The sequence below is a fragment of the Gobius niger genome, assembly GCF_951799975.1.
Source record: "Gobius niger genome assembly, chromosome: 3".
Classification (NCBI taxonomy): domain Eukaryota; kingdom Metazoa; phylum Chordata; class Actinopteri; order Gobiiformes; family Gobiidae; genus Gobius; species Gobius niger.
This window is the reverse complement of record NC_136854.1, coordinates 28,590,785-28,611,043: the sequence shown is the minus strand read 5'-3', so window position 1 is coordinate 28,611,043 and position 20,259 is coordinate 28,590,785. Positions and strand designations below refer to the sequence as shown.

Sequence of the window (20,259 nt, the reverse complement as noted above, 5' to 3'; positions counted from 1 at the left end):
CTATTTTGATGATTTCAGGTGAAATATTACGTGGCCCAAAACTTTCAAATTGAAATGCAGTGTCTTGCCCAAAGCTCATTAAAAACATCATCTCTGTTTACAAAAGCACTTCAACACAATATTAAAAATGTAGACAACTTTTGAGGTTCAGAAGTCATTTTACCAATCATCCAAATATGGCATTGGAAGATCTTTACAGTCTGGTTCAGTATGATTATATCGTAATGTATCACTTTGAACACTCCGGTCCAGGTTCTTGCTTTTCCACAAACGGTGTCCAGCATCGAGTCTTGAAGGTTTTCAGCTGGCAGCCTCTGTGCCTTTAGACTCCACAAACTCCATCGCTTTTTCCTTGACTGTCTGGACGCTCTGTGGGGTACCATGTTTCTTCTCATATTCCAGATAACGCTTGAAGAAGAACTTTATTTTCTTCACTGAAACACTCAGGTGGATCACACGGTCAAAGAGCGCCCTAGCAAAGACCAACAACAAATTATTCATGAATTTTGATTCATACAAGTAGTAGTTCTTGACTGGTGCTAGGGGCCGGGACCATAATGCACTTTGGATGTATATATATTGTTAATTTAGGAATTGCATAAACCCATGAAGCTGAAATAATGATCAAAACAACTCAGCACCAATCCTTTTAACAGTTTCCATATAAAAAAAAATATTCCCATGACCCACTTTTGGTCCCAATCCACTAGTTGAGAACCACAGCCAGCAAATATTATTGTGAATTTGTGTCCATTTTAGCTTTAAACATCACATATATTACAACTGACCTGACGTCTTTCTGTGAGCCATGTTTGACCATGAGGTCGATGAACACAGACCAGAGATCCGTACGTTTGGGGTAACTGGTGAGCACTTTGTCCAACATGGCACGACCTTTTTCTGCGTCCCCGTAACGGAACTCCAGCTGAGCAAACTTAGCAATAACATCGACACCTGGAACACAGGGTAATGACAACAACTTAACACAGTATACATGGTCTAGCTCCATGTTCATTTTGACATATAGATTTAGTTTTTTGTCTTTAGTCTTTTGATGGAAATGTGTTAAAATTTAGTCACACAATTCTTTTATCCTTTGTTTTTAGAGGAGAGAAACTCGATCTCAGTCAACTTTAAGTACAGGTTTATTAACATATTTAATCTCATGGAGCTTCACCCACATGGACAAAGCACAAATCTGTACCTTTAGCTTTGGCTCATTCTCAAGTTGTGTCGCTTAAGTTCACATAATTTTTTGTGTTTTTTCTTGTTTTTTTTTTATGTGTCGACTAAAACTCCTGGAGATATACGTCCTAGTTTATGTCTCATTAAATACTTTCATTTTGCTTTAGTCTAATTTTAGATATTACTTTGCATAGAATTATGACAAAATGTTTTAATTAATGGAATAAACCTCTTAACCCTGACCTGAACTGAGCACATTTTCTCCAATGTGGCTTTACCCAAATCTAAAAGCTTCAACAACAACAACAAAAAAGCATCAAAATAGCCATGAAAACGAGGATGAAAAAGCAATAAAGATGTTAGAAAAAAGCCACTAAAACACAACATAAACCTGGGAAAAAGCAACAAAAACATGACCAAAACAAAATATGACAAAAATATGACAATAATGTGACAAAAAAATTACGATAACTTTTGAAGGTCTTAGATTTCAAGTTGCTCTCCAGTCGAGATGCTTTTAGATTTGGGCAAAGACGAACTGAAGAAAATGCACTAGGTTCAGGCGGGAGGTAAAGGGCTAACACTGGTGTAGCTGGAAATATAATGTGACAGTGTGTCCTTTGTTGAACTAAAAAGTCACTTTCTTACTGTCTTTGGATGGCAGACTCTTGAGCGCCCTCTGCAGGAGGGCACTGGCCGCATCACTCTGTCCTTGCTGAAGTAGAAAGGTCCCGTAGCTCAGCCACACCGCTTTATTCTGACGGAACTTTTTCACCATTGTTTTATACAGCGCTTCAGCCTCCTGGAAACAGAAAAGACACTATTACAGACAACTCAAGAAAGAGTTTCTACAAAATTACAAGTTGTGCAAAGTGGGACCTTGGTCTTCTCTGACTTGGCGTAAAGGTCTGCAAGCTGCTGGTAAACAGGCATGGGCTCACAGAACTGCAGCGCTCGCTCAAACACCTTCTTCAGGCTCTCCTCTGTGCCGTACATGTTCTCCAGATTCAGGAGGGCCACCCACACGTTCAGCTTCTCCTGCTCCTCCCTAGAAACACAAGCAAAGTGCAGCCAGCAGTTGATACAAAGGGTTAAACTCCCCAATTAAGCATAATAAAATGACATTTCGATACTACTCAGATTTTCATGTTACTGCTTTTTATTTTTATATATATGCCAGCTGAACAGGGAAGAGGGTCACAAAGCTATGACGGTGCATCTCCAAAGTATAGTTACATTTAGCTGTTTTTAGGTGCATGTACCTGAACGAGATGGTTTTGAGAGCCCTCTCGGCAATGGCGCGGGCCTGTTCTATCTGTGTGGCCTGCAGATGGTGCGCCATGTATTGCAGCCAGAGCAGAGAGCTGTTTGGTGAAGCCAGCAGCAGACGCTCGAACGCAGCATCATCCTCTGGCCTCAAGCTCGGATTCATAAGCTCCGTTTCGCGTTTGACCAGGGCTTTCTCTGCTTCTTTCTTCTCCTGCTCCAGCTCATGCCGAGACTTCTTCTGAGGCTGAAATTAAATGGAATCTTTAAAAACTCATATACTGTACTCACAACTCTTTTTAAATGTATCGTTTTGTTCTTACTTTGCTTGTGGTATCTTGGTCTTCTCCGTCACTGGACTCTCCCTGATGAGCTACGAAGACTGGCTTCAGGGAGTTCAGCCCAGCGTCCCAAGAAAAGCCCCCTGCAACCTGTAACCTTTTCTGTTCCACGCAAGATTTAACCTGTGAAATCACACACAAATAATTAAGACTTTTGTGATTCTTCTTCTGCTCCTGTACATGTATTCTGAATATGAATGAATATTTACACTGTCAGGTTTGGTCTCTTCGTCATTTTCTTCCTCTCTGAAGTACACCTCCACACCACTGTCACTGTCTTCCGTCTTTGCCTTTTTGTTGGTTTTCTTTTTAGTTGGAGCCTCTTTCTGCAACAAAAAAATAGCAACGAGGAGAAAATGTCATTAAAGCGGGTTGTCCGTTTGTCAAAAAGTGCAAAGACTTCAAGGAGAGCAAGGCTGCGTTACTGGCTGACTCTCGGACAGTTTGCGTTTCCTCTTGGTATCGTGTTTCTTCTTCTCCTCTCCCAGAAGCCGCAGTGGCAGACCAAGAGACTCGGGAAGGACATCTGGCTTCCCGGTGTCCACTGGGAGCAGGGAGAGGTCGACTAACTCCTCCTTTTGGTCAATGCTGCGGATAAGAATAGGCACAGCCGCAGACCGAGAATGACAAAAATGCATAAAAACAGAATTGATTGTGGTTCACATATTGCATTAAAACAAATCAAGAAACATTACAACTGATCTAAGAACTATTGTAGGAGGCACAATAGAATATGTATTACTCAGCATTGTTAGTCAAATGCATTCAGGTTTCCAGGCATAAATATTTCATCCTGTAGTGCCGGATTTATTTTTATCCCACAGTGTTTGAACAGTAGCTCTCATTTGTGTGACTTTCTTGTTTTTTCTTGATAGGTTTTGACTTCACACATTGCAGTTTACATCATGTTTGTAAACCTATAAAATAATATTTCAGAACATGAGCAGCCTTATCTGTAGTACCTGAGAATCTTGGTTGTGAGGACTGTGTTTGGAGGCAGGTGCTCTGCGAGGACTGAGTGGCTAGAAAGGAAAAACTGGGTGGATTTCTGAAGTTGCGCTCTTCCAGTGATTCTTCTGGACAACCTAAAAATGGAAACAAACAAGGCTAAACTTAAGGGTATGCACTGAAGAACTAACAAAATAAACTTAAGCTAGGACAAGCATTGGGAGCCTACCTCATGAAGACCCCTTGTTCACTGACAGACTTTACAAAGCCCCTAATGATCTGTCCAGGTTTCAAACTGTCCAAAGACAACACTTCTGTGTCTTTCACTGGTTTGTTCAGCCCTGGGTTGATTCTAGGAAAGGAAATGTAAAACTATAAGTAACAGCGCACACGTCCATATTTATTCTGTGACTAAAACACTCCTACCTTGACTGACGTAAAGACAAGTGCCATTTGCCCTTTTCACATCCCAGAAGGAAGCACCTTTCAAGAGATTCAAATAGTTTAAAGCAATCCATGACATAGTGCCTCATTTCCTAGTTATCCAGAGTGTTGTTGATTCCTGGAGATTTTTTTTCACCACTAAACTCTTCCATATATTTGAAGAGTTTAGTGGCGCTAGGCTAGCGCAGGCATAACTAGTAGCCTGCATTAAAAACCTCTTCAAAATGTTGGGCTAGCCCTCCAAATGTTGCCATATCTGATTTGTACAAAGCTCCTATGTGAATTCCTCATGTAGTAGTGCCGGCCGCAGGTAAACAGTAGATCCGGTAACCTAGCAGATCACTCCGCCGCTGCGTAGCTTACAACCAGGAAGCTAATGCTGCTCAAAAAAAAAGTTCTTTTAAATGCAAAATTGTTGTATTTATAAAAATATTCAGTAAACACAGACATTTATATCGGTAGTCTGGAGTTATAAGTGATTTGCCTCAGGTGCACTGTGCTTGGGTCAGACTGTTTTTAATGCAGGCTACAAGTTAGCATAGACATGCACTAGTCTTGCACTAGCCTAGCATAGCATAGCAGAGCACCACTAAACTCTTCAAATATAAGGACTGCATGAATTAAAAATATATATATCTCCAGAAATCAACAACACACTGGATAACTAGGAAATTAAGCCCTATGTCAAAAATCCTGAAATATCCCTTTAAGACCATTTAAGTGGAAGTTAAAGTACTAACTTGACAAGCTGGTCTTTGCTGAAAGCGTCCAGTGCATTGGGTTTGTAGGCGTCTAAGAGATCAGTAATAAATGCTGTTCCTGAGTGACCAAAAGGAAGTCGGGCCTGAAGACCATGTGGCTGGACGTTTGTCACCATCCCCATAGTAACATTGCCCTCCTCCAGTTTAAAAGTCCCTTTTAATAAACAAACAAACATGTTTAAAATGATTTAAATACTGAGAATATGGACTAGTATGGACTGGAGTATTCATGCTACCTGTGAGTGACAACACAAATCGATGAGGTTTGGAGCCAACTTCAACAACTTTTGCTTGGACAGCTTGGCCAAGTTTGTACAGTTTCTCTGGGTGTCCAGCATCCTAAAATAAAATGCATGATGTAACACTCCAATTCAGAACTTCAAAAGGACAGGGCTTTTCACCGACAGTACCTTGGGGTCAGTGATCATGGCAAGTAGCTCAACTGTTCCAGTGACACTGGGATCTGTGGTTATTTCCAATGATTTCTTATCAGGGTGAAACTAAGAAAAGAATTCAAAACTTTACAAATACATCTAAAAGTTAACAAACATTCACACACTGGCAACATACCTTTGATACAAAGCATGTAATATCGTCCCCAACCTTGTAGCTGCTGAGTTTTTCCTTGGCTGTAACTGGTTTGAACATAATAGCCTCAAGTTTGCTGCAAAGAATCGAAATGTTAATGACACTTTGTAACCTCTTAACCAAGAGCATTTTCTCCAGTTCAGCTTTACCCAAATCTAAAAGTTTCTCAACTGGAGAGCAATAGTGTAACGCCTCATTTGAAAGCTAAGACCTACAAAAATGATTGCAACTTTTCTGTCACATCGTCGCCGTATTAATGTCACAAAAAAGCAACAAAAACACAACAAAAATGCTTTAAAAATGTCTCTTTTTCATGCGTTTTGTCACTTTTTTATTGTGTTTTCATCCTCGTTGTCAACACTATTTTGACACTTTTTTCAAGAAGCTTTCAGATTTCCGTAAAGCCAAACTGGAGAAAACTGCGCTCTGTTCAGGTGGGGGTCAAGAGGGTAAGAGATAAAATAATTAAATAAAATACAATAGACGACACTCAATTACCTGGATATTAGTGTGAGCTCAGGGCAATTGTATTTAAACTTTGGATGAGAGAAGGGCAAAAACCTGAAAACATGCACATAAATATCAACTGTATATGGCTTTGTATATAATAAACAATGCATAAACGTGACCCACCTGTGACTTGTGACCTCTCGGCCTCCTATGACCCTGGCTTTAACCCGACTGCCCACTTTGACAGAGGACGTAGGGAACGACCCGAGTCCAACATTGTCCAGCTCTAACACTTCGGACACATGCACACTTCCCACAACTCCACTGTCCAGCGTGACCTGAATACATGTGGGTTTCACAGAACGCACTGTACCACACACTATGTCGCCGAAACAGTTCCCCTTTGTTGTGGTCTGGGTTTCAGAGTCTGTCCGGTGACGTTTGGCTGCATTACGCTCCCAGGACACTAGGGGGAGTCCTTGCAATGCTTCACAGGTGGGATCTATTACCTCAACTTCAAAAGTCATTCCAGGCTTTAACCTTTCTGAATCGTAAAGGATGACTTCATTTAAATGACTATGTGTCTGTATGACCGTCACTTGTGCCGTATCCCCCAATGAAACGACAGCAAAGTCTTTCTCCACAAACTGCACTGTGGCCGCGTACTTTGAACCCTCAGTCAGCTAGAGAAAAAAATTAAATGTAAAGATTTTCAAAACATGGTAATTTATAACTCTGATCTTTGAGTAACAAAGAAACAATAAAATACTCACAGATTTCTTTTTTGATAGAAGCTTAGAGAGAATGGACACATGGACAACACCAGATATGATGTCCACGAAAAGAACTGCTGTTGTAGTTTTTTGTCCAGGGGTTAATTTTAGACCTGAAAACAGTGAAAGGAATAACATTGTTTAATAAACTATATTTACATTATTAGTTAATGTGCCTACATTCTGTACCTATAAAATGGTTTTTGGTGGCCATTATTGTAGCACCACTCAGCTCATCCGATTTAAAGGTGGCATGGGTGTCCTCCAGTGAGTCCACAGTAAGCTTCACCCGCTGTCCAAGACTCAGGTTTGCCAGCTGTTGTCGTAGGTCACTGTTATCTAAGTTACAGAGACAATCCCATAAGAATATATTGAATGAACAGGTAAAAATATTTAAGAATCAAATTGTGTTTTTATGTTGCTACCTCTTATGGACAGCATTTCTCCCACAGCCCGCCTCTCCTGCAGACCGTTTGTGAGCCTGGTCTGTTGATCTCCCACCGGTGAGATAACCTCAGATATCTTCAGAGTGACCAGAAAGCGTCGCTTTTCCTCATCCAAATTTGTCACTTTAGCAATCACAGTCTGACCAAGCTCAAAGGCTGTTGTTGCATCAGTAATAAACTTGTCTGTCATGGCCTGAAAAGTGAAGCACAACTCTATAAACACACTGAAATGCATGAATGTAAGTTCATCCATCCATCCATTTTCTTCCGCTTTATCCGGGGCCGGGACGCGGGGGCAGCAGTCTCAGCAGAGATGCCGATCTACGCACACCTCCTCCAGCTGTTCTGGGGGGGACCCCGAGGCGACACCAGGCCAGCTTGGAGACATAGTCCCACCAGCGTGCCCTGGGCCTTCCACGAGGTCTTGTCCCACTGGGACATGCCTGGAACACCTCCCGCGGGACGTGAAGGAGCAGCGACTCTACTCCGAGCTCCTCCCGAGTAACTGAGCTCCTCGCCCGATCTCGAAAGGTGCGCCCAGCCACCCTGCGAAGGAAACTCATTTCGGCCGCTTGTATTCGCGATCTTGTCCTTTCGGTCATTACCCAAATCTCATGACCATAGGTGAGAGTGGGAACGTAGATCGATCGGTAAATCGAGAGCTTTGCTCCCCGACTCAGCTCCCTCTTCACCACGACAGACCGATACAGCGACCGCATCACTGCTGACGCCGCACCGATCCGTCTGTCGATCTCACGCTCTATCCGTCCCTCACTCGTGAACAAGACCCCGAGATACTTGAACTCCTCCACTTGAGGTAAGGACTCCCCACCGACCTGTAGAGGGGAAGCCACCTTTTTCCGGTGGAGAACCATGGCCTCAGATTTGGAGGTGCTGATCCTCATCCCGGCCGCTACACACTCGGCTGCAAACCGCCCCAGAGCAGCTGAAGGTCCTGATTTGTTGAAGCCAACAGAACAACATCGTCCGCAAACAGCAGAGATGAGACTCTGAGGCTCCCAAACCGGACACCCTCCGGCCCCTGGCTGTGCCTAGAAATTCTGTCCATAAAGGTAATGAACAGAACCGGTGACAAAGGGCAGCCCTGGCGGAGACCAACACGCACCGGGAACAGGTCTGACTTACTGCCGGCAATGCGAACCAAGCTCCTGCTGCAGTCAAGTGTAAGATAAACAACTATTGAATGATTGTACTTACAGACTTGGGTGCAAGACCAACAAGGCCATAGGGAAACTCAACAAAGACGCCATACGCCATAATGCTCTTGATCCAACCACATAGCTGCATTCCCACAGTAATCTCAGAGAAATCTTTGGCTGATATTCCTTCTTCTAGAGCCCATTTCACAGTGGGTTTTTTGGTTAGAGTCTTGGTTAGAGTTAAGAAAATTACACTAAACATTTCTGAGTAAAGCCAGCTTTAAAGGCAACCACACTATGTAAGGTTATTTGAGAACAAGGATACAATATTATTTTTACTCTTGTTGAAACAAACAAGGTTTGAGATGGTGTCTCCCTCCTGAATATTCTCCCACAACAGGGGGCAGTTGGACATGTGATCAGAGAGGTGCATTGTGGGCAACGCAGCATGGACTCCATCAGGCAAAATGGTCACTTCAAGACCACTAACAAGCTTTTTCAGCACCTGTGCCTCCACTTTCTGTGTCAAACACATCAGAAAAAGAAAAAAACATTGATAAAATACAACCAGTTAAAGGGTGATGATAAAAAGAGTATTGGGTATTTTGTTTTTATACCTTTCCGACTTCACACTCAAAGTCTGACTTGGGAGGCTCCTCTGTAGCAGCTCTAAAAGAGAGCAACAATTTCTCTTTCTCCAGGTCACACTGAAGAACTTTGGCCTTTAAAACCTGAATCAAAAACAACAAGAGTTATTTCACATAGATTCAACATTTCACACTGGTACAATCTGCAACACAGATTAATTTAACAACCTGTCCAATGTAGAAGACCTCCTCAGGACTGACAATAGCTTCAGAGCTGAGTTCGTTTTGTGGGACAAGTCCTTTTACATTGTTGTAGAAACGAACAATGCAGCCAAAGCTTTTGACGGAGACAATATAACCATGAGACACACGTCCCGGGCGAGCGTCAGCGTAGTTCAGGAAAAGAGGGAGGGAACTTTCAATCATAGCCTTTTTTCTGGTCAAAGACATCTTCCTGTTTTCGGCATCTACCGACAAAACCTACAACAAAGAGAGTGAACAATGAATCCACACAAACAACATTTAGAAAAAAGAAAACTATTAAATACCACACTGACCCGACATTTAACTTTCATGCCCTCCATGTATTTCTTCTCTGGATTCTTCAGTAAAATATCAGACAGATGTGTCCGAGGCACCAAACCTTTTATGTGGTTTGAAAGATGGACAACCATACCATGATCAAGTAGAACAGACACTGTTCCCTGAAAAAAAGGCGGGTATGTAAGATCTCTTAAATGGGATTTAGAAAAAAAACTAATGTCTTACCTCCACAACTTGACCAGGTTTGATGTCCTGATATCTGAAAAACGGCCTCTCAATTACACTCCTAAAAGATACATAGGAAGATGTTAATATGGAGCGCCAAGTACATAATTTAAGAATAATTAAAGCATAATTAAGCACATACTCCCGTAAGGAAGCAAAATAGATCTGGTCAATCAGGCTAAAATCCAAGATCCTACAGGTGTGCTCAGACTTGGCCAGAGTTCTGTTCTCATTTGCCGGGGCACTGTATTCCTTTATGTGGTTTTTCTGTCAAAAGCAAAAAAATAATAATGCAAAATTAGATATGTCGATCTAATTATTTTGAACTCAAACTTAAACTTACATGTACAAAAGCTTGTGTTTCGTCTGGCAATTCTAAAATGGCTCCGGATGCGTGATGCAGAGCTGTCATCTTGCACTTTTCCATCACTTGACCAATCTGAATACCACTTGGATAAACACTGTCAACTCTGGTTCCAGGAACAACAAGGTAACTACGAAGGCTCAAACCAACCAAACGAGTCGTTGGCTCCACATACAAAACACAGGCACGCACCTAAATCCCAAAATTAAATCAGTATTTTTACAGTTAAACTTGAAAATGCAATACTCTGAAAGAAATATACTGCTTTACCTCATCTCCTTCTTTGTAGTTTGATGCCTCCATGTGGAGAAAGTCGACCTGGCCACTGAAGTCAGAAAGAAACTTCAGAAGTAGACCGTGTTTGGTCACCTGCGACAAAAATCAGTGAACATAACAGATCATACATATTTAAACATGAACATATGCATTAGCAGAGGCGGGAAGGACTCAAAAACATGTACTTGAGTAACTTTTTGAAGAAATTGTACTTCCTAGAGTAGTTTTATTATACGGTACTTTTTACTTTTACTTGAGGAAAATGATAATGACACTGTACTCTTACTAGACTAAAAACTATTTCCACTGTGAGTGAATATTTAAGCAGCAAATGCTTCATTTTACATCAAATATATGTAGTTCGTCTGTATTTTAATGCTATTTTCTTAGAATTTTCTTTTTTATGTTTCGTTTCACACAATTTATGGCGTCATTGAAAATAAACTAGACTTTTTTGCTTAGTTACTCACAGTACATATTCTCCAAGTACTTTTTTTACTTGTACTTGAGCAATTGTTTGGGTCACTACTTTTTATTTGTACTTGAGTAAAATAATTTCAAAGTAACGTTACTCTAACGTGAGTTAATATTTTGGCTAGACATTTCATCTCTGTACTCCTTATACCTTGTTAATGGTTGCATTGACAAGAAGCCCAGGCAGTATGCTCGTCAAGGTCCATTTTTGGTCCGATCCAGCGAAGGCCTGAGCGATTGTCTTAGGGTTGACTGAAAGCTGCACCACTCGACCTTCATTTTTGACTTTTTCCACGAGTGAAGTCACATACTGGCCCACTTTTAATTCTGCATAAAGGCACAGTAATATATGTAACAAATGATCATATAATCAACAGATTTTTTAACTGTACAAACCTTCAGAGCTGTTAAGCATGTCTTTTGCTGAATTCTTGGGAAGGAAAGCGTTACTGCCAGAGACTCCAATGTCAATGAGATATCCATGCTCCTCTATGCTTTCTACACATCCACTTAAAACCTGGCAAAAAACAAGATAAAGGTTTTAATATCTGTAACAACTGTCCTGTATCAAGATGCTTCTTTTGACCTACCATTCCAGTTTTTAAAGCATCTGAGCTGAGCATCTTGTTAACAAGTTTAGGATTGACAGAGAGCTGAATGCTCAGGGACCCTCCTTTAGCCGTGTCCAGTTTGGCTACAATACATCTGATAACCATGCCAGGGTAGAAAAGATGTGGCAAAGAAAAAAAATCCTATTGCAAACATCAGAAGTAATTGTGATTAATTCAGTATTTTCTCATTCCATCATACATGTTATATCACATTTTACCTCGGTTTCAGCGTCATCTGACTCAAGGTGCTCAGTGAGTAACTTGGTGTATGCATCACAGATGTTTTTAATACTGAGGAAACCTTGAAGGCCACAGGGCAAACTGACTGTGACTTCAAAATCGGTGACCTCTTTCACACAACCCAGGAAGAGCATGCCATCCTTCACATTCTGGAAAAATAGCAAAACGATTAATTGGACAATCAGGAGAAGCATTACATCATTTCCAGCCTCAAGTGACACTTTACCTTTACATGAAGTATTTCCACAAGTTTACCAGCAGCATTGAGCTTCAAGGCATCTTCTTTGCCTTTACCAGCTTTGGCCTTTTTAACTTTTTTGCCATCATCTTTGTCAGCTCCTTTTCTTTTTTTAGTTTCTGTTAGTTCACTTGACTGCAAGACACATGATTACTTTACATGTAATACTACAGCTAGAAATTGTATTATATCAGAAAGATATTTTAGAGCGTAAACACTGTATAAGCACAATATGTTAAAGGCATGATGTAGCCTACCTGAAAGAGGTTGTCCACGTCTGATCGCTGCTCCACAATTTTACTTTCTGTGGGTTTTCTGGCCGTTCCTCCGCGAGGGAAGTCCTCCTCTACTGTTGACATGATTGCGTATCGCTTGGTGTAGTTGTGTAGTTTATTCTAGTTAGAGTAATAAGAATCTCTGGAGCATAGGAACCGCACTCACATGTTTTCAGAAACACGCCATGATTCCGGAAAGAAAACTAACGCGGGGGGAGGCGTTTCAAGATCCCACCAATCACGAGCAGTGGATTTATGATTGACATTTGTTTCAACCAATAGCGTTTGAGGATACACTCTAAATGGGCGTTTCTCTGTGACTGACAAGTGAATACACCAATAGCGACCGAGAGCTTCTTTGGTTGTTAAAGACGGCACTTCCTGTTTGACTTTAGCATTGTGGCCTCTCTTGAAGGGCACTGTCTACTTCGGTTCGCATAGGGGTCGCGTGTTATTGGTAAGATGTAACTCTGCATGAGTGTTATATTTTGACTCCTTTTTTTAACGTAACAGAACTATGCAAATAGAAGGTGCTTGCATTTATGGGGAACTAACGTGGTGTTCATTAACTCCTGGTTGGACGCTAACAAAGCTAACATCCACTTCTTAAGCTAACGTGTTTGCTAAACCTGTACATAACGTTCCCCACGTAAATGAATGAAAGCACATGTGATAAAGGTATATTTTCCTTTAAGGGAGTCTAAACTGCTAAACTGTCTCTTAATGTTATGACTGACTAAATGAAAATACTGTACTTGATGAACTTGAATGTCTTTGCTGCTATACTTTTGAAACAGAACAGATGACTTGTATGCTAATTTGTTGAATCATTTTAACTGCGTAATATTAGTTGCCATAACTGAATTTACAATTTTTTTTATGCTAAGATCACCATCAATTTGATCATGGGAGGACACGACGCTGGGAGCCAACACCAGTTCACTGGGATGGCCAAGTATTTCAACGCATACACCATCGTTGGAAGGAGGAATGTAAGTTTTGAGTGATAAATCCACGTTGTCCACAATTAGACGTTCATGAGTATATGGTGTCTCTCTGTTTAGTGTGTATTGGCCACATACGCCACACTATTAGGAATCGGACTCTTTTTCAAACTCAAACCCAAGAAGAAGGCAGTCACCGAAAAGTAGAATGAAGGTAAAAGTCTTTTACAGATTACTTGACTTTAAGTTTCAACATTCTTGCTTTTATTTCTTTTTGTATCTCAAAGGTGCCCCTGTTTGGTCATTCCAGCCATGGAAGAAGCAACTGGCCGTGCTTGTAACATTTTCTCACTATGTGGTGTACTGTGTGTTAATAAAGATCATTTATGCGAAGACATAGAAAACACCTTTTTATTTACAGTACGTATCAGTATAAAACATTACAGTCTTGTTAGCTGTTCTAATGGCAGTAATCTTTTTTTTAAAAGTATCCTTGGCGTGGCACTTTTCAAAATATGGATATCTAATAGGCTTGCCATCCTTTCACATTAATTATTTTTCTCTTGACTATACACCTTGGTTCTTCAGGGTTCATAAATGGGATAGCTGCTTAATTTCTCATTATGACTATTTAACAATGTCTTTAGGGATTGTAAGATCCAGCAGCAAGCAGCAGATTTCTTCTTGTGAAGTGAAGGTGAACTACTGGCGAGGATTTAGTTGTGTACATGCCAAGCAAAAGTTCTTGGGAGTTATCTTGTAGATGGATATGCCCTGTGGTTGCTGTAAAGTCGTCTGTTTCTAGGTCATCAAACGCTTTCATCGAATCCCAAAGGCGAACCGTATAATCCATAGAGCCTAAACATGAATTCTGGGTTAGTAAAAAGCTACTGAGATGCACAGATAACGATAACAAACTCACCTGATGCCAGGATCTCTCCATCTCTGCTAAACCGCAGTGAATAAATGGTGTCAGTGTGGCCTTTTAGCTCTCCAATCATTATTCCATGACCAATGTCCCAAAGAAGAACTCTGCCATCTGTTGCTCCCGAGGCCAGAAACTTACCGTTGGGAGAGAAGGCCAGTGCGTGTATAGGTCCCTAAAAAACAAAAACAAAACTTGGTAAAGAAACTACTAAACACAATAAATTCATTAGGAAGCCAGATTTGCAAACATCAGTGTACCTTGTGTCCTGTAAAAATTCGGACACAGTTTCCAGTCAGCACATCCCAAAGGCGAATTGTTCGGTCAGATGACCCGGTGGCCACGTAATTTGAGTTTGGATGAAAGCGTGTGCATGTCACATCAGCCAAGTGACCAGCAAATATCCTCAGAGGCTGGTAGTGGTCAGTTGCCCACAAACTGCAAGTAAAACATTCACGTCACATTTCTGGTCAGAATTGATGTATACCCACGTCTTTAAAAGCTACTTGCCGAGCAACTCTGTCATGTCCTCCTGAGATAAAGTAATACCCATGAGGTGAAAACTGAGTGTCCCATACAGGGTAGTTATGTCCTTTGTAGCCCACCAGACATGTAAATGTTAGAAGACTCCATAGTCTGACTGTCCCGTCCTCAGAACTTGACAAAAGATAATTCCTGAAAAATTAAAAACAAGACTAAATCATGGGAACGGTTGTCTTAAACATAGTTGATTACTCTGCACAGGATTGTACCTGTCTGGACTGAAGCTGATCCCGTACACCGGGCCGCTGTGTCCATAGAGGTTCTTTGACTCGCTGGAAGTTTTTTCATCCATGATCCTTTCGAGCACATCATCAGACTCTTTGTCAATCAGGTTTAAATCTGATGATGGAAATATAAGGAATCGGTTAATGACTTTAATACAGCAGAGCACACTGAGTGTGACATTGCATCATTATCCAAATGACAAAAGCAAGCACAAATGCACAAGGACACATCTTTTCACAAAATGTTAGCTATTGAACGGTAAAGTACTACCTGCAGCAGACTTGACCTTGCGAAGTCTCTTTGGTGTGACACTCCACACACGAACTGTCGAGTCAGCGAATCCTCCTGCAATTAAACTGGAGTCATCTGTGAAGTCCACTGCAGTCAGACCCTAAGAAAATAAACACATTTTTCATCAGTGACAGCACATGCACAAATCATCCATGTTATTTGCTCTATTACCTGATATGCATTAAGAAATGAATAAAAACAAATAGATGGAAGGGTTTCTGGTCCAAGGCGGATCTTTTTGGTGGCCTCCTTCATGTACATAATCTTGTCTAGTTTGTCTGAATCCTTAAGTTCTGGTAAAGGTATCCTAAACAAAGACAAGATTGTGGTAACAATGCAATAATAATTGTACTAATAACAAGATGCACAGCTGTGAGGTTTCCAGCAGATGGCGTCAGAAATCTATTTCCAGTGTAAGGTTTTACTACAAATTAGCAAAATGAGCACATTCAGATATACTAGTCATACTTAAGGACAATACTGAATTCATACCGTGTTTGTAAAGGTGCATTTGGGTCTTGCTTTTTGCTTTTCGAGCCCAAACTGTCTTTCTTGGGTTTCTTTTTCTTGGGCTTCCCCTCTTCATTTTCCGCCTCCTCATCTTCATCATCAAGAGGTAATTCGATTTCCGGCTCTTTCAGTAATCCGTAATAAACCTATTGCATTTCAATCAAAGAAAATAAATAATAATTTGAGTCAAACAGAAACCACAAGGTATATATATAGGAGTTAAATGTAAAAACTACCTTAGACTTATTGGCATCTCGTTTGGCCTCACCAGCCAAGCTGCCTGACATAGCATCAATTTGGCTTTTGCTACGTGGCATGCCATCGAAGATATCAATGTAAAGATGCTCCTGGATTATATTCCAGATTTGGTTATTCTGTCTTTCCTGCAGGTGTCGCTTCAAAAGCTGGTAAGAATCCCGGGAAATGCGAAGGACAAATTTGCTGGTACGAAAGTCGAGTAGAGTCTCATTTCCCCTCATGTGCTCTTTTTTGGTCATACTGGACAAAACCCTCAAATCGTCTTCATAGTAACACTCCTGGTCTCCACTAAACCTGTAAAAAAAAAAAAAAGATTTTACTTTCAAAAAACAAACTAAAACATTTGAATAGAGCATACCTTCCAAAGAATGCCTTGGCTTGATTTTCATGATTGTTGTACACCAGTTCCAGATACATGTGGACAAAAAGTGGGTAAAAAACTTGGGAAAGCTCAGCTCGGTGACAGTCCAAAACTGTTTCTATAAACTTTTTGAGGTCACTGTAGTAAACGTCATATAAAGCTGGGTCTCCCTGTTGGTTGTAGGCTGACAGGACGACACTCACGTCTGGCTGGTCATTACTTGTAACTGTAGAGAAAGGAGGAAAAGTCAGATTGTGAAGAAATAGGAGTACTTCAATCAGATCATCAGAATTGGAGTAGTTCTAATATGCAATTATTATTGAAATGATAGGGTTTTAATACATAAATATATTAAAAGCCTATAATTAAGTCCATTCAGTCGGGATAACGGAATACAACTGTGACTGATTTGATTTCATCAGTCTGTGGGTAATGCATTCTACACTAACCGCAATATTTTAATATTTAATAGTATTCTAATTATGTAGGCTGTTTGTTGTTGTGTAACTAAACTTAAAGCGTTTCATGTCGGAAAGTCCACGCGGTCTTGAATAAATGAAGTCCAGGCAGAGCAAAAGTGTAAAAGTTTCCGACCTTTTGTTGGCGCCTGTGCTGCGGACACAGACACGGCCACTCGGCTGAGCAGAGAGCTCGAATCCCCTCCTTCTTGACCCACTCCGCCTCCAGCTCCTCCAGGACCGCTACCAGAACCATCGGAGCCCTTCAGATCCAGTAAATCCTCAGGTAACCCAGCTTCGCGGCGCAAAATATCGACGGACTCGCTCAAGTTGTTCTTTCTGAGGAATTGCAGAACTGCAAGCAACGTTTGCTGCTCCTCCGTTGTCGCTACGGGGGTTTTTGTGTTTCCACTCGGAGCATTAGTTCCGGGCGAGGTTGAGACGGGTTTCGCGTCGATTGCATTGTTGTTATTTCCACATGCATCGCTGGATGGGTCGGTTTTAATATCTTTTTCTTCGTCTGTATCCACCAGACCACCTTGTACGGCCGCCATTTTAGAAATGAACTGCGCATGTGCGAAAGAACAAAAACGAAAGTCGACGATCCAAGATTGGCGCAGCTGATTGGACGAAAATTTGGAGCGCACTCAAGAGACCCGCCCCTTCTGGAAAACAAAAAGAGAATAAATGCTGCTAATAAGCAATGAAACTTATGTTCGTTATATTATTACGAAAACCAAACTGTTGTTGTTGTTATTGTTGTTTGTTTTCTTCAAAATACTTCAATACCGCTAATGCCCAAGTCCTTAAATAGTCCAAGTTTTAGGCTGCATGTTGCATTATGTCCTGAACCATACAAACCATCCAGTCTCATAAAAAATAAATAAAAACAACAACAACAAAACATCTCCTGTGTCTTTATTACAATGTGGTCAAGCTGTTACCTGCTCATGCTATTCCACTTTGTGCCAGGGGGTGGCACTTCGACCTAACCCATTCTGTCTAAAAGAGCTTTTGTATAAAGCCTGTGGAATAAATATAAAATTGGTGAAATAAAACAATTCCATGAAGTGGGAATATTATTTATCTCCTATAATATAACACACATGGCATTAAGTATGCAAGGTTTTGTTCATCTGTTATTAAAGTATTAGGGTTTATAGCATTATAGCGGAGTCAGTTTTGTTCTGTCCCAAAGTACAAAACGAGATCTAATGACCTCCCACACCCCGTTGCCCAACGAGCAACTGGTAGGATGCGCTTGAAAGGCTGCACATTCACTTTACATTCTGCTGAGGCCTGACTTTTGCCAATACCAGGCGACACACCTTCTCCCCACAGCCTTGTGAACACACTATAGGAGATGTGTACACAAAGTGCTGACTCTGGTTGCTTTGGGACATCACAACATGCATTTTCATTTGTGGGGCACTGACACACGGCACCACACAACTTTATCATGTTCATGTTACTATGTTACCTGTTAAGTTTTCAGCCAATGCCAGCCAGTTGTTTTCATGCAACACAACCAGCAGCTTAACGAGGCTTGACTGTGTGTGTATTGTGTGCATCAAGGGAGGACAGACCCAGTGCCATTGTATAACATTGGTGCAGCTCTTGCTCTTGATGAAGGAGAGATATGGGTGGGGTTAGCTGCCTGCAGAGACATAAATGTTTAGCAGTGCAGGTCACAGTCACAGCGCATGGCCTGACATCACTGTAGAAACTGATGAGAATAGCCCACATCGCAGCTTAGTTTAAGAAATACATTGTTGTGTGTGTATATATACATATGACTTTGAATAGTTATTGTTTATAGTTGAAAACAAATTTGAAAAAATTAAACTATATTTACATAGCAATATCTAATTTTATGAAATAGTAGCTTTTAATGCAGATGTATTTGGAAAATGATGTGCTCAAATAAAATAATCTTTGTGGTTCCTTTCTCAAGTATTTATTTTTGGATCAGCGACCCCCATTGAGGTTTTGGGGCCTAAAATCAATGCAATCTGTAGTCTTTCACAGCACCTTTTGTAATATCATTTAAAAAAAAATCAAAATTCTTTAAAACCTACTATGCCATGGCAATGAAGCTGCTTCAAGTGAGATGCTTCCCTCTTTCACACCTCACTGATGACTTCTTTTAGCTCCTCTCTCTCTCTCTCTCTCTCGCGCCCTCTCTTGCCCTTTCTCAAGCTCACTCTCTCTTTTCCCTCGCTGTCGCTTAGATTCAGGGTGTGGCTTTCTGAAAAGACCTGAAATTTGTCTGTGGCTCAGCTGCTTGCATGGTTTATATCATAAATTCTCTACCTTATAGGGAAGTGGCAGTGCTAATCAAAAATAATGTGTTGTTTATAGGGTGACCACTTGTCCCAAAACAGATTTACAAAACAGATTTACATAAAATGACATGGCCACTCCTTTCATAACTACAATATTTTATAGTATATATATATATAGTCTTAGTTTGACTCCTTTTTGCGTTTTTTTAATCATCAAAACTGTATTAAATTATTGCACAAAACACATTATGAGATATTAAACCTTCCCCATGCGCCTTCCTTAGTTACATGTATGTGACAGCAATGGGGAACAACAGCTGTGTTAATAGAGACACTAAACTATTCAGCGTTATCTAGTGGACCTGCTTCACAATGCCATTCTCTTTTTCCAGGGAATCCCACTCAGCCATCCAAGTGTTGTCCGTATGTGTGCCAGAAGTGTTACCTGCACATCTTAAAGAGACAGCGCCCGTTTGACTTTGAGCTTTGCAAACGGTGAGAAAAATGCCGCAAAATTCCCAGCTGAGAAACACAAGTAAATAATTCATGAGGGGTGATTCTCTGAAGAGGCAGAAAATGCCCTAAGAGATGAGGAAAGATGGAGATGGGAGGGAAAAAAAAGAGTGTTTGTGAAGAGAAAGGATGTGGGAGAAATTGGGTGGGGCAGCTCATGGGGGGAAGAAGTATGATAAAATGGGATATTATTGCTGTGAAAAGGAATTCTGAGATTATCACAAACAGGATGGACTGGAAATAAATATAAATGTGCGAAGGTAGATGCATGTTTGCGCAAACAACTAAGACCAGTTATTCCATCAAGGCACATAGAAAACTGGAGGCTTAGATTGTGAGGTTGCAGTTGGTACATGTGTTTCTGATGCATCTGAGGCTGCTGCCCATCCGAGCGAGATAATGGGTGTGAAGGAGGCAGGGCTGTGGCACAAGAGATCTCCACTTTGGTGACGGGGAAATGCGGGGAGTCTGCATTATTCAGCATTGACCCAACAGGAAGCGGGGATCTGCACGCACTGGCTGTAAAGATGACATGCTGTTCAGAAACAAAGAGGGGAGTAAAGTGTGGTGAGAGATAACATATAGGTAAGAAGACCTAATAAATGTCACATACAGCTAGACATATTATAGAAATCTACTGCAGGAACTTCAAAAACTGTAATCATGTGTGTTTAGAGTTGTTCATGATTAGCTGCTTTTGAAATAAATACCTATGGAGACTGTATTGTGATATTTTCAGAGGACATTGTGA

At 41.0% G+C, this 20,259-nt stretch overlaps 3 protein-coding genes across 3 annotated transcripts; 1 reads left to right on the top strand and 2 right to left on the bottom strand.

Moving 5' to 3' along the window:
• Window positions 1-55: 55 nt before the first annotated feature.
• pdcd11 (programmed cell death 11) lies at window positions 56-12,375 on the bottom strand. The gene is made up of 35 exons (XM_079552660.1): window positions 12,178-12,375; window positions 11,909-12,055; window positions 11,661-11,831; window positions 11,422-11,583; window positions 11,228-11,348; window positions 10,983-11,158; window positions 10,352-10,450; window positions 10,061-10,273; window positions 9,860-9,984; window positions 9,718-9,778; window positions 9,507-9,653; window positions 9,178-9,429; window positions 8,980-9,093; window positions 8,688-8,882; window positions 8,421-8,591; window positions 7,182-7,395; window positions 6,946-7,095; window positions 6,757-6,869; window positions 6,167-6,666; window positions 6,032-6,094; window positions 5,516-5,609; window positions 5,356-5,445; window positions 5,182-5,284; window positions 4,925-5,099; window positions 4,167-4,223; window positions 3,970-4,092; window positions 3,755-3,877; window positions 3,218-3,380; window positions 3,002-3,118; window positions 2,775-2,915; window positions 2,448-2,698; window positions 2,065-2,233; window positions 1,834-1,987; window positions 789-954; window positions 56-472 (listed from the first exon to the last, which is right to left on the bottom strand). The coding sequence occupies exons 1-35, from the start codon at window positions 12,277-12,279 to the stop codon at window positions 301-303; spliced, it is 5,394 nt and encodes a 1,797-aa protein (XP_079408786.1). The 5' UTR covers window positions 12,280-12,375; the 3' UTR covers window positions 56-300.
• Window positions 12,376-12,547: 172 nt separating this feature from the next.
• Window positions 12,548-13,571, top strand: atp5md (ATP synthase membrane subunit k). The gene is made up of 4 exons (XM_079554472.1): window positions 12,548-12,652; window positions 13,083-13,187; window positions 13,260-13,353; window positions 13,427-13,571. The coding sequence occupies exons 2-3, from the start codon at window positions 13,101-13,103 to the stop codon at window positions 13,344-13,346; spliced, it is 174 nt and encodes a 57-aa protein (XP_079410598.1). The 5' UTR covers window positions 12,548-12,652; window positions 13,083-13,100; the 3' UTR covers window positions 13,347-13,353; window positions 13,427-13,571.
• A 61-nt stretch (window positions 13,572-13,632) lies between these two features.
• Window positions 13,633-17,264, bottom strand: taf5 (TAF5 RNA polymerase II, TATA box binding protein (TBP)-associated factor; the record flags this gene model as incomplete). The annotated part of the gene is made up of 11 exons (XM_079554471.1): window positions 13,633-13,997; window positions 14,062-14,239; window positions 14,325-14,502; window positions 14,575-14,739; window positions 14,817-14,946; window positions 15,103-15,223; window positions 15,295-15,430; window positions 15,616-15,779; window positions 15,870-16,185; window positions 16,250-16,478; window positions 16,847-17,264. The coding sequence occupies 11 exons, from the start codon at window positions 17,262-17,264 to the stop codon at window positions 13,783-13,785; spliced, it is 2,250 nt and encodes a 749-aa protein (XP_079410597.1). The 3' UTR covers window positions 13,633-13,782.
• Between the last annotated feature and the right edge of the window lie 2,995 nt (window positions 17,265-20,259).